We start from the raw sequence: 26,648 nt of genomic DNA on the forward strand, positions 1-26,648 counted from the left end.
GACAATGCATTCATAATGTAAATCCAGTAGATGACAGGCTTTTTCTATATGTAATACGTTGAAATAGTGGTGCTGCTGTTGAGTAATTGTTTTCCGTTTTTTTTCTAGGGGGGCCTCTTAATGTTTTTCACTTTCTAAGTAGGTGCTAGTGTGTAAAATAAGGAAAAGTATTTTTGCAGATATTTTATCAATGAATTGTATGTTTTATTAGGAATGAGTGCAGAGTCTTTTGATGAATGTGAGATGGGTGAATCTTTGATGGTTAAACAATCATATCACTTAAAAAAAAGAAAAAAAAGAAACTGTCCCTTTTTGTTTTTTCTTATTTCACTCATCTGCTGAACACATTACAACTCAAAAGACATCCATTTATAATCCCCGTCAATCTGTCATTGTTAAACCATTCCAATTTATTTCCTTGAATGCCTAAAATATACATATTTCACAAATTATTACAACAAGGGATATTGCAGTGTTATGGCCTAATTATGGTACCCATCCTGTTTTGGCCAATTAGAGCTCACTCGATGGGTTCCCACTAAAGCGTTACACACACTCCTCATGGCAAAAAATTAACTCCATCAAATTTACAATGAATAGATCTGGTGCTCTGTTTGGTTGACACACCAAGACAGAAATGAGTATTACCATTTATTTCACTTTGGTGAACTTCCCACAGTCGTTGAATATTCGTATGTTCTCTTCGGATGAGGTTCCCCTTCAAGTTATATTCATGTTTAATTGAATTCCTATTTAATCTAACTGAAATATACATTAGGAACAGCCCTCACTGTCGTCAAAGTCACTGCTCATGACCCAAGCACAGAGCGAGTAAGCATGAGTTACTGTTAAAGATATATACCTTATATATAATTTCCCCGATTGCTAAGATGACTTGGACAACTATTAACATTCTTAAGAGTAAACTGCAATTTCTGGGTTGTAGTGAATACAACATATGCAATTTTTCACACATCCAAGTCAAATTACCTTCATGACCATGAATGTGTTCCAGGGATTAGGAAAAATAACTTTTAAGTAAACTGTACAACAACAAAACTGCTGCATAACCAAAAGAAAAAAAAAAGTCACTTAAATCAAAAATGTTGTACATATATTTACAAAAAACAAAAAACCCAAAACATTCAGTCCATCCAACAGCACAGCTAAAAAGAAAGACAAAGACAAGTGCTTCTGTCAATGAGGTTCAAGCTCTGCGATAATTAGATGTCTAAGCCAAGGTTAAGTTCAAGTTAAGATGTCGACAACAGAACAGATGAGGACTGTGATGCTACCCAGAGAGCAAGTGCACTCCTAAACTGGTGACACTGTTGAGACGGTGGATTGTTTGTAGAACGAGGACAGTTTCTGGAATGTACTAGAACTAACAGTCTACTACATCCATGTGCATATACACACGCGCACACTCAGACACAAACATGGACTTTGTTTGTTTCGAAAATAAAATGCCAATCAGGAGGAAAGAAACAAACGTAGCAGTTGAAGATGTAAAAAAAAAAAAAAAGAAAGAAAAAAAAAAAGTTGAGTGCTGGAGAAAACATTAAGAGTCCGTTCTTCAAACTGTAAAAAAAAAAAAAAACGAAACGAAACAATACGGACCACTCATCTCCCAGGTGTCTCTTGGCTGCTCGGGCCTGTTCTGGTGAGTTCCCTATGACACACCATGAGCCACGTCCTCACTAATATTTCTGGATTCTCATTGATACTGCAACTCTTGACCACACAATGGGGTTTAGGGTACTACATGTCAGAGGTGAGTGGTGATTGGCAAATGACGAAGAGTTCTTGGTTTAAAAATTAGGACTTTCACGTGGACTTCTGCCTATAGTGAAGCGTCAAGTCCCCTCCGCTCTTCCAGATAAAATGTTTAACTGTTCGCAGGTCCATGTTGGGATCCAGAACCTGGGTGAGAGATGAAAAAAATGAAAAGATTAATATAATGAGGATGTGCAAGATGTACTGATTGTGCGCTGGTGGCTCCAAATCACAGCATGCAAGTGAGGAAGTTTTTGGGAACGGGGGGTGGGGGGAGGACAAATTGCGTGCCCACCTGGTCTTGACACATTAGCTCGATCTTCTCCTCGGCTAGCATGGCCATGTCCTCCTCCTTCTCCTGCTCCCCGGGCTTATCATTGGCAGAGGAGCTGGTGGTCTGCGACTCATTGTCCAGGTTGATGATCTTCTCGTAAACGTGCTCCATCACCTTCCTCACCTGCAGCATGTCACTGGCCGAGAGACGGTCCCTGCAGAACACAGAGCTGGTGAGATCAGCTGCATGCATGTCTGTACAGATGGACTGGACTGGTATAAAACTTGTAAATACAAGTTTACAGTCCTACAACAGAAAAGACGATACTCACTTCTTTAGAGTTTTTGCACCAGAGGAAGAATGAGGCTGGAGGTAGAACGGGATTTTGTTGAATTTGGGCATATTTTTCTGGAATAGAAGAGGAAGGATAACATACGTGAATCAAATGCATCAAGTCACGGCAGGAATAACTTGTCATACGCTGCACTACAGAGATGGTTGAAAAGAAGAACATCCTCCTGGGAAAAATGCAGCGGCAAAGCCCTTTAATCTGAATTTCAAATTCTCAAATTTTATTTTTCCAGTGCAAAGTCATCTATCAAATCATGACAGCACACATAGTTATAATACTACAGCACTGCAATAAGCTTAAACATTTGATGCTATCAAGCTATCATTGACATGTCCGGCACTAAATGGTCACAGTATTTTTCGGAGGACAAATAAAACATTTTCAGAGCTGATCCATTTTGAACACATCAAAGTTAGAATCATGATCTACCAGATGAGAATGTCTGACTTTAGCATGTTGGCATGTTATAAATAAAAATATCCAACAGAGTGACAGAGTGTGCAGTTCGGATGAAAAGCTGCATGTTAACTTGTTTTTATTTTCACCCACTATTGAGCCAATGGGTTTTGAAGCTCAGCTCTACAGATGTAGAAAGCCTGCCTGACTTGTCAGACCAGCATTTTGTAAACTGGACCATTGTGTGTGTTTATCTCGAGACATAATGTCAAACCGATTATCTGAATTCAAGATACAATCACTTTGGCCCTTGGCTTAAATTTCAAAACCAAATTCACAGCTCCTTTTCATCTTCCCTCACTTCCATTTTAAAAAAAAACAACCTAGAAATCATCTAACTTCTCTGCAGTTAATACCATCTTTAACAGCTGATCACAGTAGAGAAATCCTGTTAGCATGCTGTGTTGCTTAGCAACAAAAGCCATCATGATTTCCTGTATAAGCTGCCAAACTGATGGTTTGGCAAAAACCAGAGTGAATGGGTTTGTTACTGGAAATACCACCTTGACAAAAATGATTTTAGTTTGCTTCTCTGAATGAGACTTTAGATATAATATGCACCCGTACACATGCACACAGAGCAACACGCATAGACACACAATCACATTTTGAGTTTATAATCTACTTTATCTCATCTTTAATCTATTTTGACTGTCTTATATGATTTAATTTAAACTAAGATAAAAGGTGAAAACAACCATAATACTCACATCTACAGTTATATCAATAACCCACTGTGGAACAGTCTCATTCAGCAGCATCGATTCAGTCTCTCCACCTGAATCTCTACATAGCAACCTGCAGCATATAAACACATCAATCAATAATTCAACTATAACATTTCTATACAATGTGACAAATCAATATGATGAAAAGAGTGATGACATCACAGATCCTACAGCAGCTTTTTCAATGATGAACTTGCACTGATGTATCAAAGGTCTGTTAGTGAGTCAGTACCTAAAAAGAGTTCGACCTCCTGCTTCTCCAAAGATGACTGGCGTGTGTGGTGGCACCTGGAAATACCCATTTCCTTTCTGGACCCTGTTCTCCTGCTCTCCGTTCACTGTGGACATGAGAACACAATCCTACTTTAAGACACACTGAATGACACCTTGGATGCACACAAACGCACACACACTCACACCGTTCACTGACAACAGCAGACAATTCAGAGTGTGCTGCCAACTTGTGTTCACTCCTCATTGAAGTTCTCACAGCATCACAGCAGGTTTGGTTGATTTAAACTTGATTTATTTATCAGTGGATTGACAGTCAAGCATCTCCTTACCGTGATTCACCTCGTTCTCTTCCTCGTCCATGGGGTTGATGCGAGTTCTGGGCCAGAACTCAAGCAGAGCCTGAAGCAACAGTCCACCCAGGTTCACTACAGACAATGGGGAAAATTCTCTCAATATAATGTTTTATCCTCCATTATGCATTATTTGACTGTTATTTGTACATACAAAGTGATCGGGTCAAATATCTTACACTTTGGGTCAGATCCATCAGAGCTTGAAAACCCTGCGTCTTTTGCAGACACCCAGGCAGCGAAGCAGTCGCTCTCGTCCAGTGTGATGGTGAGCATCTATTTAGCACAATAGAAAAGGAGTGGCAGGATACACAGCTATGAGACACCTATGCTAGGCTCAGGAAGGAGTTGGAAAACATTACAGCTGCTGAGACAGATGAAAAGCTCTTGTATTTCCTGGTGTAGGACTTACCCCAGTTTTCAGATCAACAGAGAACCAATTTGGCACATAGACCATCTTGAAGCGCTTTTTAATCTCTTCATCAAACTCCACTTTCCCCAAGTCTTCACCCTTGCAAGCCTGAAGGTAGAAAAAAAAAAAACACTTTCAACACAATTCAAACCACAGACATCACCAGGAGCGTGTTCACACACAAGACTCCTTTGAAGAAGTTTCTGCAGTGATTCATTTCATGGACAGTCATAGATATAAACATGACTTGTTCTGGCTTGGTTGACTTGAGTGGCAAATGCAATCAATCTCCAACATACTCAGAAATAACTTTACCTTCAGGACATCCCAGAAAGCCACATTGTTGTTGGTATCTTTGGTAAGTATGTGTCGCTTGTCATTCAGAATGTGGCACTGTATAATACTGGCACCTCCTACAAACACAACACAGAACTTTATTTTGTAAAATGGCAGAGAGAGAGACATGTAGAAAATGCTTTAGTTTCACATAAATAAACACAAGTTTACCCTTGATGACTTGTTCTGGTTGAGTACACAGTGGTGTCAGAGGGGTAGTGCAGTCGTTGTCATACTCCCCTGATGATCTGAAGTTGTGCATTCCCTTTAGAGACTGCACAGAAAATCAAAAACAATAATCAATCCAGACTATGCCGGATTTTAATCATCTCTTCCCCACTCTTCCTTGCAGCAATAGCTATGATTAATGTAATGCAATTATCTTTTGTGTATCACCCATGTTATCACAAAGCTGGTTTAATTTTTTACACTAATGACAGGAGGATTACGTAGCATTAGGTGTGGCTACATGAACAAGTCCAACTACATTGTATTCCAGAGTCATTACGTTGACAGTCGACCAGTGATCTCAGACGTGTCACGCATGCTTACCCATTTATTAACGGATGACTTGGTGGTGGAGACCCAGATTGCTGGAGGTGGGTCAGCAGATCTGTCCAGTTCCATCTGAGCAAGAGAGAAAGACAGCAAAATGTTGAATGACTTCACATGGTTAGCTATGAGCACAGGAATGACCGAGCAGAGTACCAGGGTTATTATTCACAGCTTTTGCCCATTTAGTTCAAATATTTTATAGTTCCAATTCATTTTTCCCATTTTTACTACTTTTAAAAATACAATGCAATACATATTTTATTAAAAAATAAGCGCTGTAGCCATGCAAAGACAAGACAAGCCACACTAGAAATACCTCCTCTCAGTTGTATGCCTCTGCCAACCGGTAACGTTGCAGTTTACATCCATATCTGTCCACACTCATAATATTTGTAGTGAAGACTTTGGCGGAATTTAATAAAAAGGTATTAAGTATCTTGAGTTAGCCAAAAACATGTTTTGAGAGGTCACAGTGACCTTGACCTTTGACCACCCAATTCTAATCAGTTCATCTTTGAATCCATGTTGATGTTTGTGCCAAATTTGAAGAAATCTCCTTAAGGCGTTATGAGAGATAAAGCGTTCATGAGATTGAGACGTATAGACAGACAATCCGAATTGCCGGTGCAGAGGCATAAAATCATGTTTTTACAGTGACATGCTTCTGAGGGGTTATTTCCTGGTGAAGACACAACATGTAACATAATATGCACACCCCACAGACAACATGAAACAACAATGACACACAAACTGTTGTGCTGACAGACACGCTGAAAGCAATGTTCAGCCTACTCCCTTATTGTACAACGGAACTTTTGTTTCAGATTAAAGTGTAATGGCTTCTTACTTTGAGCACCGGGGCCTTCTCCTCACAGATGAGCACACGGATGTCAGGGTTACGCAGGTCAGTACAGTAGATCTTTTTGTCCCTGCCTCCAGAATAGACGTGTGTAAAGGCCTCATTGACCTGCAGGGCCCACACCCCTTCATCGTGTACCCGGTAGGTGGCAATGCACCTTTGTTGGCCGAGGGACCACAGGCGGATAGTCCCATCTGAACTGCCCGACAGGCACTGCAGGGAAAGACAGCAGATTTAGATTTTTTTTTTTTTAAACCTCTATTTAAACACATGCAAAACCACTGATGAGTCCAGACATTTTAACTCACCTGAGTGCCATCTCGATTCAACAGCAACGACTTGACGTTGTCTGTGTGACCTTTCAGCTTCATCAGTTTCGCGCAAGTTCGTGGATCCCACACTCTCAGAACCTGAAAGAAAAGAAAGAAAGAGGTGTGTCACAACAACACATACATGCACACTCTCTGATCATGTTACTGCAAAGTGTTTACATGGTTTCCATGTAGCCCTTGTTTACAGTATTAAATCATCTGAAAAGAAGATAGAAGAAGATATCCTTCTCTCATGCCAATTAATTTACAGAGTACATTCACACCCCAATAGTTTTCCCCAATAGCAATAGCACTGGCACCAATTACCTTTAGAAATATAACTATTCAAATTTAATCAAGTTATTTACTTCAGATCTGTCATTTCAGTTTTTGGCCTAAACTGAATAAAATATCTCAGCTAATACTGTATGTTTGTGTGACAGTTGAACTAATCTGCATGTTGCCCAGAGGTGAATTAATTAAACTCTTAGTGTGTGCGTGTGTGTATGTGAGTGTGTGTGTGCACGTCACTAATGCAAAGCCAAACCTTTTCTGTGGATCCAGATACAATAACTGTGCCCATCTGGTTCATTGCCAGACTGTAGATAGAGTCCTTGTTCCCACTGAGTGACGAAGCTGTAACAGACCAAAAACAAATTCACAGGTACAGAATATCTTCCAGAGAAACACATCAGATTTCACAGAACAGCTACAATCCGCTATCATCGGTACAAATTCACAATAACCAAAACTACAGAGCAAATTGGCCAGAAATGGGCACAACTGTAACAGAATAAAAACTTCACTTACTGGTGACAGTATTGTTGGAAGCAGTGAGTGCTGTTAGTGTGTTCACATCCCAAAGAAAGATCTGCCGGTCCAGACCTGCGGATGCCACCAGCTCCTTGTCCTTAGCGTAGGCCAAAGCTTTCACATAGTCTTTGTGTGTTCGTAACGTCGACATGCAGAATCCTTTGTGCGCATTCCATACTTTCACTGTTGTATCTGAGGAGGCAGATATCACTGAAAACAGAGAGACAATGATTAGCAGGTCGATATGTCAGGCAGAATGGCAGAGTAAAAAAAAAACAACTAAATCCTATGTGAAACCACTATCTGCAATTAAACTCACATGTTTTTCCATTGCAACAGAGAACTATGTCATTAACCCAGTCTGTGTGATGCTCCATTGAGGCAATATATGGGTCCTGCTGCAATGACATAGAAGAAAAATTAAGACAAGTGCACTATTGAGAATCAGAAACATCAGAAACACAGTTGCCCGATCGTAGAGGAAGTGTAATATTTTAATATATAGATGTAAGAGAGTAAGACGCTCTACTTTGTGCTGGTACACGCTCCATATCCGGATGATAGAGTCCCTTCCAGCAGTGAAGAGCCGGTTCAGCGCAGGGTCCAACTGGAGCGCGTTCACCCCATTGCGATTGTACTTCTCTACCTCATCTCTAATGACATAGGACACCTGAAACACAAACAGGAGCGGAGTGAGCACCGAGATCACACTGCTATCTCGACATCATCACACCCTCTTCCTTGAGCACATGTCGAAGATACAGAACGGTTATATGCACCTGCACTGACGTGACAAAAGCAGAGTTAGCTCAGGAAACAAGTGGCCTAGCTAAATGACACATATAATGGGAAACAACTGGCCAATAATACACTCTAAAATTATACAAATGTATAACTTGCAGTGTGCTGTGCCTTGGTAGCACCGTGTACATTTGAACCACCGAGATAACCTACGGCCGTTATCCCAGCAATTAGACCGAGCCCACATACAGTGTAGCTAAGCTGCCGTTAACGTAAAAAACATAAAAATGCTACCAAGACAGCACACTAGTCACTGGTGTCAATTAATGAGAGTGGTAGTTGTGTTATTTTAACAGGTAACTTGTATGAGAATTGTTAACAAATGTGTGTTATGTAGCCGCCAGCGTTAGCAGCAGACGCTAAAGCTAAGCTAGCTAAATTAGCCGGCTTGAGTCATGACGAGGATGGATTTTACTGCCCGTCAAGTATCCGTGAAGCACCTTATTAAACTGAAAGCCATCATGTTGCCGTTGCCAGACGTCCAGCATTCATGCAACTATTACAATTTACCTGTACTTTTCTCCGCCCAGCAGCATTTTGCCTGTGATGCGTGGCCATCTTGCATGTTGACAGTCAATTCATGTGATGCTACATCCGGAAAAAAAAGAAAACACATGCAGCTGAGCTTTATGGGTAACGTAGTAATTACACCGTCCCCAACTTTTACTGTATTAGGGACGATTTAATTTGGGATTTGGACCATTTTCCAACACGGCTAGGGGCTAGAAAACAAATTTAAGTAATTAAAACATTCTTAAAGAGTGCAGAGTGAGGTACGCTCATTTTATAGATTAGACTAAGGCTTAGAATTATTTTCCTGGTCTCCTTTAATACCAATTAACACAAAAAAATGAATTTGCAATACAAGTGTAGACCAATATGTTCAACCTCAGTGAATAATCTTTTACCTCTCAGGTAGCCTTGGTCAAAACAGAAATATTGTATCATAGGCTATTGTGGAAAATCCCCTCCCACACTTTAGTAGTTTATTATTTATTTGCTGTACTGATTGAGTGTCAGCAGTGATTTAGTTATTCCTTATTCCTATATTTAGATAGTAATTGCGTTTGAAGTTAAACTATCTTTGTTGGAATTAAGCATTATGATGTTTAGATTAATATCTTTATTGTCCTTTTTTCTTCTGTTGATAGATAAACCAGTTTAAACTATTCCATAATAAATAATTGGATGGGAACTCCTGACTTTGCTCACCTGTCTTAATGCAGACAAGCCATTGAGTTAGTTATATTTATCAGTATTCCTTCAAGCTAAATATTCTTCAGCTATATTGTCCATAGCCTATAGGGTCAAGCATTATTATTTTATTTTCCAATATGAGAGTCTAAATGCAGTTTTAAGCTTTCTTCATGCTGCCAAGAAAAGATTTTTGCTTACCTGAGATGTGAGTCCTGGTGGAACAATAGGCTACTGGGTTTATAAAAAAAATACTATCGACCTCAAAAAAAATAGCAGGTTTTTATACTTCCCCAAAGGTTGCTATAAAACCCTCAAATCACCAGAAAAAAAATGCTGGACATGACCTCATTGTCCTCAATAAGGCCATAATTGTGACTTCAAGATATGTTGCAGCTGTATCATCACGCAGAGCTTCCCAGCTCTGAGTTTACTCACTCAGGTAAACGCTGTAATATTGACCACTAGAGGGCGCAATAACACACCCCCACTGTCGGTCATCCAAAACCATCCAATCCCAGCCCACTGAAAAAACAAATCTGACAGTTTGTATTTACCGGTGTCCTTTTAGGGTTCATTCAAGTGCAACAGGTTTTGAATCCAAAGTGAGTTCACTGCAGGTGATTTGACTGATTCCTCTAGTTGTTGACAGCAGTGGATTCAGCTGCTGGAGGCCTTGCTGAGCACATGTCCGCCTGTCTCTGAACTGCATTTGTTAAATCAAATGTGGTGTAAATGCATCATTAAATAACCTATTATGTGATCTAAACAAACCCAAAACAGATTAATATATACGGTACTTTCACAGCATGGATGCCCTCCACATCCTAAAAGTCTGACATTATGTTTACCAAAACATTTAGTTATAAGGCAAGTTTAAATGGCATATTTGATGTTTGGTTAAAGTTTTCCCTTCACTGTGTCCCTTATAGCTTACTGTAGCTTGTGCTTTTGCGATTTGGAGATGTGGAGTATTTGCCAGCTCTCTAAATATATTTCTCTGTTAAATCTGAGTGTGACATGGGGCGTCTATAGGAGAGGTAATCCTCTGTGGTCCAGCAGCATCCTCCCTCCCTCTCGCTCTTGTTCAAGGGCAAATCGAGGTGCGACTTCCCCGCTGCTGCGCAGCTGCTGAAGACAGCGCAGCATCCTCTTGTCGGTCTGCGGGTTGGGACCTCTCTTCTGTGGGATGACCAGGGGAAGAGCCACTCGAATGGAAAGGAAGAGGACAACTTTATACCTCGCACTTGTGGCAGGTTTCAAAATGTCCAACATACGGTGATTAGAGCACTGGCATTTGTCTAGAAGTCACTTTTGAGAGCTAAACTCTGGATTCTGGTGACAACACACACTTTCTCTGTCCTGTTGATCGGAGTTTTGGTCCACCATGAAGCGGAATAAGCTTTGAAAAGAAGACATGGATTTTGCACGGAGGGTTTGGCACTTCCTTCTTCTGAAACCTGAAGAACTTAACTCTGGAAATTATGCTGTAAATCTCAGAGTTTCATATGTAAGTACGCCTGCAAGAGTTTTGGCATTAATATGAAATTACACAGCCAGAAACGGGATAATTTAATAATTAGATAATAATAAGAGTGCTGCTTGGCTTTATATGTCTGCTTTTCTTTTGTTTTCAGTTTGAGTAACATAATGGTGATGGGTTAATGGAGTTTGAGATGCTGCAAGCCAAAAAGCATGTTAAATTTTAAATTCTAATAAAAAATATAATCAAGTTTGGAGCTTAACATCTATATTTAATAATAAAACTGATATATGACTTATTCAGTGTACCATAAGATAAGACAAAATACCAGGAAGTAGGCTACATAATGTTAAGTACTCATGTTTTATATCTGAATTTGCAGTGCTGAGCATTAAAGGCTTACACTTAGCTGGGTCATTTGCATCACTCTCATGATCTCTCACTGTGGTAAAAATTTGTTGTAAATACTATACAGGGACAAAATTTAAGGGAAACATCAGCGCTCTACAGCTTCCCTAACATGTTGAAATTTGATGGGTGACACATTACATTGCCCTCCTCCCATCATGGAGGCGGTGAAGGAGCCTTAGGTCCAGCACCAGTAGGCTCAGGAACAGTTTTTTTCCATAACACCATAACCATGCTGAACTCTCAAACCCAGCACTAGCACACTCCACCTTCTCCCCCTTCTCATTCATGATCTCTGAACTGCAGCACTAGCCCATTCCCTCACTCCCCTTTCATATTCAAGGACTTAAATTCACAGTGCTAGCCCACTCCCCCCTCACACTCATGGACCTTACACTGCTTCTTCCACATATTTATTACAGTGATCAAAGCTAATGTCCATACCTCAGTGTCTACCCCCCAGATGTTATTTATGAGCAACAAAAACAATTGTATGTACTTATTCTTATATATAATATTCATTTCATTTCATTTGTATGTAATTTATTTATGCCTTATCTGTAAATATTGCACCTTATCTGTAAATATTGCCTTGTCAGCACCTTCATTTTAATATAACCATATATCACATATAGTCTCACCTGTAAATATTGCCTCATTAGCACCTTATTTTTGGTTGGATGCAAAACTGCATTTAGTTGTACTTGTACTATATGCAATGACAATAATCTACTAACAATGATCTGTGAAGCAGTGTGGTTACACACTTGTCACATTTTTCGACCCCTTTTCCTTTTGGTTACATCAGTTACAGATGTAACCACAGATGTCACAGATGTGACTCTCCTTGTGTGACTTAACGGATGTAACTCACAAGTGGAAGTCAAACAACAAGCAGTTGTGGATAAGCCTCAAGCAGCAGAGCTCATAAAAATCATTTCTCATCAATTCATCAACCTGGTCTTGGTAATGATTTCCACCACGGTCTCATTTTGTAGTCTATACCTTCTGTAACCTACGTATTTAAGCTATCTGCTGCAATTACATTGAAAGGTTTTTGCAAAAGAAGTAGGTCATCAGTTCAGTCTGTGCACCTAGGATTGCAGTTTGAATCTCTGAGAGTGCGACAGACACATAACATGGTTCAGTAAGACCAGACAATACGTACACTGTTACTTTCAGTGTGTGGTGGATCATTGTTTCAAAACTTTTTTAATGTCGTTTGTCATGGCCAATGTCGAGCAGTTCTCATGAATAATATTGTTTAATTAAGTATTAGAGGGTGTAATTTCATATGTGTTGCTGTTACAGTACAGCTGACAATTCAGAGCATGAGGGAAAGGAAACAAAAACTTTTAACCAACCTAAAACATAATGAGAAATATAAATTTAATGCCATGGAATGCCATTTATTCAGAGTTGTTTACAGACAACATGCAACATAAAGAGAGTAAGCCCAAATGAAACCACAAATTCAGAAGTATATCATTAATCATGATGAGTAACCAAAGACTGAAACGTTTATGAAATGACCCTCTAAAGGATTCAAACGTATACATCCAGAGAAACACAAACCCCTGATATTAGAATAAAAGTAACACAAAGGCACATTCAAGATGCCATTTTTATGTCAGAGACCTTTACATGATTGTTTGTTTGCCATTGGCCAATGGTTTTGGTAATAGTGCATGTTACATAATGACCATAATGACATCAAGATGATCCCATTTTGTCTACTCCAAAGACACAATCTGTGATTTAAAATGCAAGACATTCACTGGAAACATGAAATACATGTTTTTTCTGGATTATGAATATCAAGGAGAGAATTTAGCACAAACTAAGGCAAGAAAAATCATTGACAGAAATTTCAAAGAGGCTTTTGCAGGTTTAAAGATATTTAAATAAGTTGTTAAAACAGTACTTTAACACATTTGAATGATTTTTCAGGTGATAAAGTTGCTGAAAACTTTTTTTTTTTTTTTTGCTACGCTAAATAACAGAGAACCTTCTGGAGGAAGGATAACAAGTGAGATCAGGTCATACGTCATGTTGCGATCAGGTGACCTGGTCCACAATCCGCATCAAGCACATTAAGCACAACCTCTGCAGTATCCAGGTCAAGATATCTGTTTCAAATAAAAGCAGTCAACAGGAAACAGGAATAGAGTAAAGCTACCTGTAAATACCATTAAATACAAGCATGTAGATGTAGAAAAATAAACAGGTGATACTGCTAATGATTTACTCATCACTTAAAAGACATTTCAGCAAAGGGGAGTGTTACATTGAAGTTTGAGTTTAAACAGAAAATCATCTCAAGATCTTTAATGACTACACAGCATTTCAAACATCTGTCTGAAGATATAAATTGGATATTTTCCAGCCTCCAAACTGATATAATAGTCTCACTCAGTCAAAACTCATTAGAAGTTGACGTGAGGTGACGTGACAAAGCATTTGCTTTTTCTTTTGAATGTCTTTTTTAGTTTGTTGCATACTGTTTTCAGACAGTAATTCATTCATTTATCATTTACACATTTAAGTTGTGCAACTTTACTAACGTGTAGCATTCTTGACCATTTATTTGTTTTGTTTTTTAACACTACACAAGCACATCAGCACAGGACTTTATACTTCCTTACACATGACAAACTGAATAATTCACACAATGCTATTAACTGCGTACAGACAATAACAGCATGTGTTATATTGATAAACCATCTTATGATTTTGCATTTTTAACGACAAATGACAAAAACAAATTTTAAACCAAGAAGCGTTTATTTCCTTAAAAACTTCAGGTTCTACTTTTCTCCTTTATCTCACAGATTTCACAGCATTGAATGTTGTTATATCATTTAGTAGTGTTACTGAAGTTCATAGTCTTGTTTAGAGCTGCAACAATTAGTCGATTAACTGATAAGTTGACTGAGAGAAAATTAATTACCAGCTATTTTGATAATCAATTAATCGTTTTTCATCAAATTAAAATAGAAAAACTACAAAATTTCTCTGGTTCTTCCTTCTTAAATGTGAGTATTTTCTGGTTTCTTTAGTCTTCTATGATAGTAAACTGAATATCTTTTGGTCATGGACTTTTGATCAGGACAAAACAAGACATTTGAGGTTGCACCTTGGGCTTTGGGAAACAGTGATCAACATTTTATAGACCAATGACTAATCAATCTATCAAGAAAATAATTGAAAGATTAATCGATAGTGAAAATAATCGTTAGTTGCTGTCATAGTCTTGTTTAAAGCTAGTTTTAGTTGCAAAGGCAGCTGGTCCAGAGGATATTTGTTGTAATGCCTGTTACTGTCATTCATTTTATTGACTTATATCCACTCAGTATGGTTCAGTTTACTCACTGTTAAAATTAAATTAGCCTTCCTTACGTCAAATTATCACCACTCAGTCTTTTGGTGTATAGCTTCAGTTAAAAGACCCCAACATGTGTTATTAGAAAAAAATCATATCATATTGTATTACTTTTCAAACATAGTCCATCTGTGGAAAGAGATTCTATCCTCAGACTAAATGCTATATTAGATTCAATATTGTCCTCTGGCTTGTAACAGAGTCCTACCAACACTGTCATCATTACATCACCTGTCAATCATCCCTATTAGCTCTATCAAAAATACTAAAGGCAGCTGTATTGTCCCTTTTTTTAATGAGAAAGAAGCGAAACATGCAGTTAGTGCTTTGTTATTTAAACTTTTGCAGCACTGATGATAAAAAGAACTGCATCATAATATTTCACCGGGGGTTCAGTGCCTTGCTCAGCAGCACATCGGCAGTAGCTCCCCACTTTTTCTGCTGCTGCTTGTAGGAATCAAATCAGCTACAAGCCTGCCACCTAGCCTAGTCAAAAACAGTGCATGGGATATATATCTGTAAGACATCTTCAAGTATTTTGCCATCATTTGATTTACTCTTTGTTTACTTAAAAATATGAGTCTAAAAATATAAAACTGTAATATTGCAGAAAGTGGGTGCATGTGTGTGTTTGTGCGTGCGTGTCAAAACTGCCAGTCCACAGCTCCGCTCTACTTTGAATCTAATTATCATAATTATTTGTAGTTATGATGACCATATCACATCTGGCTGTTATGGGAATTAAATTTCATTCAACTAAAATACTTTTTTTTCTCTGTACTGTCTAATTCTTTACCACCATTTCCTCCCATTTATAAGCTGGCGTGCAATTTCAGACAGTTCACGCTGGCAGAGATTCTCTCTGTGCTTTTTAATGTAGATTAATAGTATTCATATACAGTTTTAATATGTGCGTTACAGAGTGTATGTCATAGCTACAGCTTTTTACTGCTCTGTATCATTACCTTTTAAAGAAGACACGCATGGCTACCCGTGTTTCTGTGAACGATTCGTCACATCATGACAGAAATATCATTGCTTTGAACCTGTTTATCTGCTTTATGACGTTGCAAGTGGACCTTAACCTATTTTTTTGATAGCAAATGGGAAAGCACTGGAAACACTGTGTGAGACAGGCTGATCTGAGATCAACCTGGGCCAAATAAGCAGATCAAGTGAAAGCAGATAACTAGCGTCTGGCTGGACGTGTGAAGGGATCAATGCATTTCAGGACAGGAGGAGATGGAAAACTCACAGAGCTTAGTCAATATGAAAAGGATACAATGATATTTCTCTATCAAAAGGGGAACATAGAAATATAATCCTCTCTTTGGAAAGCTTTTTCAGTTATTAAAATATCAGACTCAGTCACTGGCTAAATTGTGGGAGTGAATTTTTGGTCATGGAAAGGCCTTTAGTATTGTCTTTATTTAGATAGTGGCTTTGCTTCTTGATCAGATTACCTGCGGACTATATTTCAGCTTTGTTTTTGTCCAGAGAAGCAAAGTTTGCCAAAAAGAATAAAGCAAATGTGTTCCTTAAGATTTATGGCATCTACAGGTAGCATTTCAAGCAATTCAAGCTATACTTAATGACTTATCTGATAGTCATCTCTCATTAATCAATAATTCTCTGTATCAATTAAGAAAAATACTAAAATCGGCTACAGTTATTACACAATCAAGGTCTTATGTTATTAACATGTTAGTAAACTAGACAGACACTAGATGGCTTTTTGTTTTTCAATGTCTGTGTCCCAGTTTAATTGTGTGAACACATTTTTTTGAATTATAATAAAAGAGTATTGAAATAATATATAATAAATATATATTTTATGCCAAATGAATTTCTGAAAACACATTTTTTCAAATGTGGCAAAAATTCTTAAAATGTTGCAACAATAACATCTTTGGACAACAGAAGTTTATTGTCTACTGTACTCTCACCTCATTATCAGGCTACTATCAATATTCCACTATATTGACACCAGTCGACCTTTAAAGCCACCTTTCATGAGTTTAACATCTTAATTACCAACAGTAAACATTTACGATGAATTAGATATTAAAATTATTCCCAGTGTTTTTGTACACCACTGAACATATTCTGTGCTTTCAGTTCACTTTTCTGTTCATAGTTTTAATCAGATATAATCAGGCTGGAGAGGGCAATTCAAAGCTGCACAAATCAGTATTTTCAATGAACAATAGATCAAATGATTGTGTGTAATGTGACAGGGGTCACTCATAATGATGAACCCACAGCTACATGGAGTATTTTATCATCTTTCAACTTTACTGTTTTGGTCATCAACCTTGTTTCCAGCCACAGCCAGCAGCTGTTTTCAGTAAAAAAGCTTGGATACACCAACTGTACACTACCTGCCCAGCAACAAACAGCAGACAGACACATTTAGTGACTTAAGAGCCAGATATTTCTCTCAGGAGATGGTGGAGACCAAAACAGAGCTAAAAGGAGAGTGAATATTGGACTTTGATTCATCAATTCACATGAAACAAGATTCCAATAAGATTGACTGCTAGCACATTTTCCAATAACAACTTTATTAGTTGATAATATGTAGCTGTGTTTACAGCTTGTTGACTGATCCCAAGTGGCCAAAAATAATGAATTAATGAAAGTTTAAGTTGAACCCTGACTTGGCCTGCACAATGCCCTTATTTCAACCACTACCTGTAGTAATTTGCTCTTATTTGAAGGAGAATTACTTACTGTAAACAAATAAAAATTTAGTGAGATGGTAGCTTGTACATTTTGTAACAGTGACCAATTATTGCCACAGTTAATCACTGATCATTTAAACAACCTGCACTTTCAAGATACACTCAATGATTTTGTTACAGTGCTCACTAGATCCCACAAATCTCCATATTTTGGCCCACCTGTTCATTGTTTGAAAGTTGACACAGCTCACAGTTTGAGAACGGGGTTGTGGGTGGACATGCGGGGGTGCTATTGGGTGTGACAATAAATAATTACAGCATACCTCTTTAAGGTTGCTGGCAGGTTGATGTCCAGGCATTGTGGTTTTCTCCGGTTCAGTAGAGTCAAACAGCAAGCAATCGCCATCCTAACTCATCGCTGGTGAAAACCTCCGGTCAGAGCTACAGACTGTGGACTTAATCCTCCTGACTCAGAACTATTGCTGCCCTAGTTTGACAGAGGCAGTTGGATAACAGGAAGCTGGTCAGTGGTAAGGGTAAAGAACTTACACCATGTCACTGTAACTCCCTCAGTACCATCAGATAATAAGAGCCAATGCAGTTGCTGACTTAAGCTTAAAATATTGCATTCATACAGGGTTGGAAATAGAGAACAGACACATTGATTGCAGCATTGACCATTGGGACCATTAAGCCCAAAATAGTCAGTATTTCCAGTTGTTTAATGGCCATGTTTATAGAATTATAATAAAAATAATAAATAATAAATATAATAAGGTGATTTTTTAAAGCCACTGTGCAGAATGTAATCATTCTGATAGCATACCTTTTTGATTGTAGAAAATGAGACAATCTCAGGGAAATTATGTGTAGTCTATGTTTTACTTTCTGCCCATTCATCTTTGAATTCATGTCTTTTGTGACACCACAACCGAGAATGCTAGAGTCAGAAATTGTTTACATAGTCATTAAACAAGCAGTAATATATTTTTTGTTCACCCGTACAAAAAGCTAGAAACACAACACTGACATATTATCACCTTATACATTTGATGTGGCTAACATTAGAAAGCAGCTGCTTAGTTACACATCCAGCAGACACTGAGTAATATAGACCCTTTTCACAACATTTTGACTTGTCAAAGCAAGAAAAGCACAGGTGGAATTATTGACATTAATGGTGGCTGCATTAGATTCAGGTGAGTCAACTCCAGCACTCTGTATTGTGTATGCTCACTCACTGACATGGCTTACTGGGACAATTAAAGGAATGGAACCATCGTTAATGTTATTATTTACGCCTGTGCTTTCCTGCTTTGAGAAGTCAAAATGTCTGCTGTGAAAAAGGGTCTATTATCATTCATTTGGAGTCATATTTCTGGCCTCCTGACAAATGTAAACCCCTATCCTTTGTGCTCTGAGGACTCCTAAGGAAAATATCTGACTATTTATGCGCTAAATGCTCCACTTCGTTCACCAGTTAGTCACTAGCTTTGTCTTTCTGCTGTTTGATGCTGGGCAGGTAGTGTACAGAAAGTGTATCAGGGCCTTTTCATTGAAAACAGCTTCCTGCTGTGTCTGGAAAATCAACTGATGAGACTCATAGTGAACAGTAAAGTTAAAGGCCATAAGACCAAAACAAGAAGATGAAGTTTGAAGTTGATGTTGAGTTTTGTGGTAATTCTCTGTGGATTCATTACTAAGAGTGACACTTTTGACAATATACATACACCAATTTCATCCATTTTTACTATAACAATAAGAAGAGTCTCCATGCTAGCAGTTCTGTGAAGCTGTAGTTAGGTTCAGCGGTGCTTCAGTTGTCAAATGTCAATCTCATGACAGCACTAGAGGAAAAGTCAGGGGATCTCCAAGTTATTATGATACATTGCCTGGGAACCATGAATATCTGTGCCAGATTTCATGGCAATCCATCATAAAGTTGTCAATAGGCTTCATCCTCTGGGGACAATGAATGCCTGTACATTAGTTTGTGCCAAGTCATTGTGTGACTGTAGAGATATTTCAGTCTGGACCAAAATGGTGACCCGTCTGACTGACCAACAAACATTCCTAGAGCCGTGCAGTTAGCATGGCTAAAATATTGATTAGTGCAGCTTTAATGTGTTTGAAAACTGTTTGGAATTGAACTTGAAAACCCAGCTGTTCATCCTCCAAGTATGATTCCTGAATATTATGAATACTTTTCATTTGTTGTGCTAACCACTGATTGAAAAAGGCATTGCATCTTAGATGGTGATCTTAGTGTTTTGAATGAAATAAGACATCCATGATGCTATGTTGTTGTTTTTTCATAAAATTTTCCAATTGAATTTGATCACTTAAACTCTCTCATCTTATGTCTTCACTCCCCACTTCCCCACCTGTAGCTGTAAGTAAATTCTAGTACAGGAGAATCAGGATGAAAAGATGGCAGCCATGCTGTTACCAACGGGTCCTGATGGCTTGCGGCGGTTCACTCGCGAATCCTTGGCTGCCCTGGAGCAGCGGATTGCGGAGGAGCAGGCCAAGAATGCCAAGGGTTACGAGGAGGCTCACAGGAACGCAGAGCCACCCAAACCCAGGGCCGACCTGGAGGCTGGCAAGCAGCTGCCACGCATCTTCGGTGACATCCCTCCAGAGCTTATTGGGGTGCCACTGGAAGACATCGATCCTTTTTACTTCAAGAACCAGAGGGTGAGAATTTCTGCGTGTGTGTGAGTTTGTTGGGTGGATTGAAAAATTGTGAGGTCAGGTAAACAACTGCATCCCAGTCCAGGCTATTCCTTAATGATATGAGCTACTGAAGTAACTGATGATATATTTAATTCCACATTGTACCATGAAATCATGTTGACACATTGTTGACTCTAAACTAACCTATTTGACCAGTTTGTTAGTACAGTTTGGCTAAAAAATACCAGTACTTTTCATTTCCAGATTCACCATCTATACATTTTAGTAACTAGGCCCATATAATTTATTCAACACATGACTTTCAACATTCAATCTGCAAATGTAATTTAATTATATTGGTGTGGCAGATTTCTTGAGGTACTACTTTCTTTTGAGCATTATTAAGATGTATGAGCTGTTTGGTTTCAGTTTGCACCTAAAATGTTCATGACAGAAATAGATTAAGCTTTAGTGACGTCACCTGGACCGTACATTATCAGGAATATGTGTTCTATTTGTTTTATATTTATATATCCTCCTTAAACAGGCTTTATTTATAGTTACTAATAGTTTCTGTGAACACACAAGTTAAAGAAAAGTGATTTTAGGTTCTGTGTCCTTAAGCTAACACTACATCAGCTCAGAAAATGGTTATTGATGGTGCAAAATGGCAACTGATGATTAATCACTGGCATCAGAGATGCTCCAGTACTATTTTACTGACACACTACATACATTTGCTTGCATGTTAAATGATCCATGAAACTCTCAGCTGAACTTGTGAACATGATACAGCAGGAATCCTCCAGATCAGCTGAGGTTTCCACTGAATTCACCAAGCAGTGTTTTAGAGCAGCTAGCCGAAAAGCAGAGCAACTGCATCTCTTTAGATCTCTTATGGATGCAGAAATGGGATTAACAAGTTTTGATTTGCAGAGTCGGTAGATCAGGCTGCTGCCCATTAATGGGCCGCTTATGGAGAGATGAAAAAGGACGTGGCAGTCATTCTCAGGGTCTCTTTGTTTTGGCATGTGATGCGCTGCTGGATGGGAGGATTATCCAAAGACGAAAAAATATTTAAATAAATGCCACATCTGTTAGGGAAAGGTTCAGCCCGCTTTGGAGTCGCCTCCATTATCTCAGCTGGCCTCGCTCGCTGCATGTATGTGCACTGCTTTCTTCGACGCAAAAGTGCTTATGGTGGAAGTTAACACAGATGGTAGACAGAGTGGTAGACTCAACACAGCACCCTTTACCCTGCTGGGTAAAGAAAACTGAATAGAATAGAATAGAATAGAGTAGAAAGCCTTTATTGTAGATACAATGAAATTAGGAGTGCTACTCCTGGTTGGTGCATTAAAAACACAGTACAACATAGTCTCACACAACCACACAACACAAGTCCTGAAATGAATAAATAAATATAAAATGGCAAAGTGTATCAATGAAAATAAATGTAGTATACACTGGAGTAATATGAAATATTGCACATAAATAGATGTAATTATTGCACAGTGTGAGATTCACGAGAATGATATAATATTATTGTACTTTATGAGAGTAAATACTGAGTTGTAGCACAAGGACAGTTTTCATATTGCATAATGCTGAACCGCTGCAATGCTGCTGTCGAGTAGAACTGAAAAATGTGCCTGTGCATGATGGGAAAATGATTTAAGGAGGGCTCTTATTTATTTATGATGACTTGTTATATTTATGCTTTATTTACAGAATGTGAGGAATAACAAATGATTTCTGTTTCTTCCTGTTTTTTTTTTTTTTTTTTTACAGACTTTTATAGTACTTAACAAAGGGAAGGCCATCTTCAGATTCAGTGCCACATCTGCACTTTACATATTTAGTCCATTTCACTTCATCAGAACAATCGCCATAAAAATTTTAGTCCATTCATATCCTTTTTTATTGCCTTGTGCGTGGGCACAATGATGTAATAACTGTCGCAATCTGTACTAAATTATGTAAAATAATGATGTAATTGTTTGGTTGAGTGAGCCAGGTTGGATATTTTATTGTTGGATCACATTATCTGTTACTTTAATTACTCTGTTTAGAGATGATATTAATGAACTTGTGGATAGAGTACTAGTGCATTTAAATGCTTAAAAAAGATGACAGATGAGATGAAGATGACAATGTGTGATAATACCATATCTTAACAGTTAATAATCAGGATTACAAGAGCCTGAAGGTGATTAAACAGCTTTCAGGTGTTGCTTTTGCACACCAGTTTTTGACAACCACTCAAAAAAAGTGCTTTATTTCAAAGTAGAAGTATTCATGTCAGTGTCCTCACATTGGTGATAACATGCAGATTATACTGTGAATCAGACCTCCTGCTGAGAACAATCCACTGTGACATCTTCCCAACAAAATATTAATCTGATATAGTAAAAAGTCTAGAAGCTACTCCTTGCATCTCATACTGGCAGATAAGCCAATTTATAATATTTACTGATTCCCCCGTAGGTTTCTATTGGATTTTTCCATAGTCCCATTTCTGAAACAGCTTTGTAATGGTCCTCTCTGGCATCGCAAACCAAATCCCTTCATATCCCTCTTTTAATCTCTAAAATGAAATAAGAGCAAGGAGATTTCACATCATGTGACGGTTGCCTATTAGTTCTCAGACAGCCCATTCGTACTTTACATGCAGGAGGGAATCTTTCCTCTGTATCTATTCTATGCTATAGATTATAGATTATAAATGAATAACTAACTCACACTGTTTTGTTTTGAACTACATACAGTCTTGTTACCAAAACACCAAATGTTCGTTTTGCAATAGAATTCTCAGTTAACATTAAATATCCAATATCTCTACACCATTTTAACATTTAAATGTAATATTATTTAATCTGTCAAAGTTGTCAGTTGACAACTTGTTATTGTTTCCTTTATCCATAAGAGAGAATGATATCATTTCCCTGATTTAATAAATGGAATTTACTTACATACTCTATAATCTGCATGTGCTGTAGTTGTAATGCCGTTGGCATACAATGATGGTTTATCCTAATGGATATATCGCAGAGGATTATAAGAAATGTTGTGTCTGCTCTATTTGTATACATTGTTGGCTCGTCACAAAAACGTCTGTGACTGTATTACTGTAAATTAGTGTTTCACTGTATACTTTCCTTAACATCTTCTCCACATTGTTCAGCCTGTTCATAATGTTCACTATTCTGACCAACTGTTTCTTCATGGCCATGTCTGATCCGGCACTATGGACCAAGTACCTGGAGTAAGTACATACAGCAATAAGTGGTTGTCTGATCCAAAACTGTGTGAATGAGGCAAAAATGTAAACTTTGCTACATATTATATGTCCTAATGTGGAGCCTTGCCGAGGTTTGTTACTTTATCAGTGATGACTGAAGAATCGGTTGACATGTAAGTATATGATGCATGTTATATTTACTGCACAAATACAGTAAGAATGTTTTTTTAAAAAGCATGTGATGTGGAATGAAAATTGCCACTTAAAATATTGCGCTGTGCATGATATGGAAGATGTGGCTAAGTTGTTGTTGCATGTTTAGCATGCAGCATGACTTTTTGTTTTTTCATTCACTTCTGCAACTTAATTTTGTAATAAATGTGAAAAGAGAAACAGTTTGTTTCCTCTAGATCATGTTTCATATTATGGCTATGACGCTTTCTTGAGAGATCAATGAGAAGATTGATAACGCCTTCATCTGTCCAGTAAATATGAAGCTACAGCCAGCAACTGGTTAGCTTAGCTTATTTTAGCTTATCTTAGCACAAATAATGAAAGCTCTGTCCGAAGGTGAGAAAATTTTAGCCAGGCTAACTGTTTCCCCCTGTTTCCAGTCTTTATGCTAAGCTAAGCTAACAGGCGGGTGGCTGTAGCTTCATACTTATTGGACAGGCATGAGAGTGGTGTTCACCTTTTCATCTAACCCTGCAAATATGCACATTTCCCAAAATGTCAAACTATTTCTTAGTAATTAAATTATTCATTTCTAAGTAAATTATGCTCACCTGGTAACTAGAGCAATGAATCTTTGTTGAGATTGTTTGCTCAACTGCTGTTTTGAAGGTCAAAAATGAACTTTGAAGCTCTATCTTTGATTTGTTTGGCTTAAATGGGAAGAATGAAAATGTTTAAACCCATTAGAGGTTATCTGCTCCACATGCTAAACAACATATATAGAGTTTTAAACATGGAACATTCATTAATATTAGTGTGCATATCATAGATGATACGTTAATTTAAACTGTTAAGGCATGGCACTTCATGTCCTGCACATATTTTGTCAGTGACATCATTCCTCAATTATTATAGTTACTGTAAATTATCAGTTGCATTCGGTTTTTTTCATGCCTTCTTTTCAGTTAGATTTCAGTCCTTATTGTTACTGAATGTAATTTATTTTAGAACTCAATTCTGTTTTGTTGTTTCTGTTTCTCTGTAACATTGGATTCATTGATAACGCTGCATTTTTCTTTCTTCCCCATGAATATTTTCCAGATATACTTTTACTGCCATTTACACTTTTGAGTCAGCGATAAAGATATTTGCGCGAGGATTCTGTATAGTGCCGTTCACCTTCTTGAGAGACCCATGGAACTGGCTGGACTTCAGCGTCATTGTCATGGCGTAAGTAATAATATCCTTCATATACCATCATATTGATAATCAGTCTCACCTGACATGCACTTTCCATTAGCAGTGGCGACACCGTGCACATGTGTGTGTGTAGCAACTACTAGAGAAACATCCATTAAATACTTTATCTTTCCTGCATGGTTGGATATATTTCCACTTTAATTCAGTGTTCAGGTTCTGTCTTGAGGGATTGTTTTTGTCCCTGGCCCTTTTTTCAGTATTTTTGCAGCAATGTCAAAGTGACTTCAGTCAGTCATCCTCAGTGATGATTTGAAACACCATGAACTATAAGCCTCTTGTGGAGGGCAGAGATCTGTGCGCCGTGACACACTACCCATGATGCAGGTGGCAGATTAGACCAGAGGTGACCTCTCGATGCTGCTGCATTGTCTGAGACCATTCATCCTGATAGGACATTTGCTTTGTTTGAAAACAGCAAGACAAAATCACCTTTAGTGGGTGTAGACACAACAAAAGCTGTCATTAACTGCAGCGATTAAATTACTCCTGATTCATTACTGTTCAGTCAGCTAATTATTCGGTTATTATTTACAGGCTCCCAGCATGTGCTATTTTTCTGCTATAACCACTGTAAACATGTCTGTACACTGCCTGCCCAGTACCAAACAACAGATATACAATGTTGATGACTAGCTGGTGGTTTTTGTTGCCCCCCAGTGAACAAAAAATCTGATATTTCAGGTTTACGGAAAGTCACTGACAAATATTTTTTTATTTCACATTTTGTTCGCTGTAAGTTTAGTGTCAACTTAAAGTCTTGGCTTTAAGGAGTGTCATGTAATGTCAGTCACATGATACCCATGATGTCATGTGATGTAACTGAAATTTATAAAGAAATTATATACAGTGTATACCATTATGTCTAAAGATGATTATTAACCCTGGTGATCATACAGAAGTCCTACTTTGTTAAATCTCTTTGCTCTTTATATCATATTCCAGATATGTGACAGAGTTTGTAGACCTTGGAAATGTCTCTGCACTAAGAACCTTCAGAGTGCTACGAGCCCTGAAAACCATCTCAGTTATCCCAGGTAAACAAACTTCCTGGCCATGTTTCTACATCTCATCCCTTCACTCCAAACATGTCTGAATCCTTTCCCACATTGCTATAAGACCAAACGATCGATATATTCCCTTCTCTACCCCGTCCAGGTCTGAAGACTATTGTCGGTGCTCTGATCCAGTCTGTGAAGAAGCTAGCAGACGTGATGATCCTGACTGTCTTCTGTCTCAGCGTGTTCGCCCTCATCGGCCTGCAGCTTTTCATGGGGCTCCTGCGACAAAAGTGCATCCGCAGTCTGGCACACTGCGTGAACTCTTCCTACAGCCACAATGCATCTTTCATCTGCAACAACAGAACCTGGAGCTCCAGGGCGGACTTCCTCAGCAGCGAAGGTCAGCCAAAAGCAAAGAGACTTAAATTGGGAAAGCATTTCACACATATACAATGCTCTAAATTCTGTACAGTATCATTTGACATGAAGTTAGAAAATATTTAAAAATTTTGTTTCTTTAACTTGTTGTTCCCATTCCCTTAGATAATTTTTACAAAGTTGAAGGAGCAAAGGATGCCTTAATATGTGGATATGGCAATGATGCAGGGTAAGTGAGTGTTTGTCCTGCTTACTGCTTGTTGATCATCTGCTGCTTATTACATAATATCAAAATGTTTAGCATCTAATGGCTTTTGATCCCATGCATATCATGCGTATAATTGGATATAGTAGCATGAGCACCTAAACTTGGTGCAAATAGTTTTCACGGGATAAGAAAAAAGATATAACATAATAGATTATGTAATTTGGGCTCCATATTTTCAATCTGTGACTAAGCGGCGTAATGTATAGAGGAATGATCCCATCAGAGGGAGGGGTGTAGCGTGAGAG

General features: G+C 38.2%; 2 protein-coding genes across 3 annotated transcripts in view; one reads left to right on the top strand and one right to left on the bottom strand.

Moving 5' to 3' along the window:
* Positions 1–389: 389 nt before the first annotated feature.
* Positions 390–8,864, bottom strand: LOC122993179 (WD repeat-containing protein 48). 2 transcript variants are annotated; one of them, XM_044367108.1, is made up of 18 exons: positions 8,768–8,864; positions 7,986–8,126; positions 7,776–7,854; positions 7,454–7,666; positions 7,191–7,279; positions 6,641–6,742; positions 6,321–6,545; positions 5,471–5,545; positions 5,090–5,192; positions 4,898–4,995; positions 4,583–4,690; positions 4,350–4,446; positions 4,150–4,245; positions 3,819–3,924; positions 3,569–3,656; positions 2,382–2,458; positions 2,072–2,264; positions 390–1,923 (listed from the first exon to the last, which is right to left on the bottom strand). In XM_044367108.1, exons 1-18 carry the CDS (start codon positions 8,813–8,815, stop codon positions 1,828–1,830), a joined length of 2,034 nt encoding a protein of 677 aa, XP_044223043.1. In that variant the 5' UTR covers positions 8,816–8,864; the 3' UTR covers positions 390–1,827. The 2 variants fall into 2 exon arrangements, with proteins under 2 accessions (XP_044223043.1, XP_044223045.1); XM_044367110.1 differs by having other exon boundaries at positions 7,776–7,851; positions 8,768–8,845.
* A 794-nt stretch (positions 8,865–9,658) lies between these two features.
* The window catches only part of LOC122993181 (sodium channel protein type 4 subunit alpha B-like), a 44,949-nt gene continuing 27,959 nt past the window's right edge, over positions 9,659–26,648 (top strand). The window contains exons 1-8 of the mRNA XM_044367112.1: positions 9,659–10,961; positions 19,799–20,105; positions 21,876–21,994; positions 23,260–23,349; positions 24,601–24,729; positions 25,702–25,793; positions 25,915–26,157; positions 26,301–26,364. Coding sequence (XP_044223047.1) covers positions 19,839–20,105; positions 21,876–21,994; positions 23,260–23,349; positions 24,601–24,729; positions 25,702–25,793; positions 25,915–26,157; positions 26,301–26,364 — 1,004 coding nt within the window. The 5' untranslated portion in view covers positions 9,659–10,961; positions 19,799–19,838. The remainder of the gene's footprint in view (positions 10,962–19,798; positions 20,106–21,875; positions 21,995–23,259; positions 23,350–24,600; positions 24,730–25,701; positions 25,794–25,914; positions 26,158–26,300; positions 26,365–26,648) is intronic.

This window comes from Thunnus albacares, chromosome 12, assembly GCF_914725855.1.
Source record: "Thunnus albacares chromosome 12, fThuAlb1.1, whole genome shotgun sequence".
Lineage (NCBI taxonomy): Eukaryota > Metazoa > Chordata > Actinopteri > Scombriformes > Scombridae > Thunnus > Thunnus albacares.

Coding starts and splice junctions, on each gene's coding strand:
- LOC122993179 (XM_044367108.1), bottom strand. CDS start 8,815: ATGGCCACGCATCACAGGCAAAATGCTGCTGGGCGGAGAAAAGTACAG. Junction 7,855..7,985: donor GGAGCGTGTACCAGCACAAA/GTAGAGCGTCTT, acceptor ATGTCATTGCAG/CAGGACCCATATATTGCCTC. Junction 4,691..4,897: donor CTTTCTGGGATGTCCTGAAG/GTAAAGTTATTT, acceptor TTCTACCTTCAG/GCTTGCAAGGGTGAAGACTT.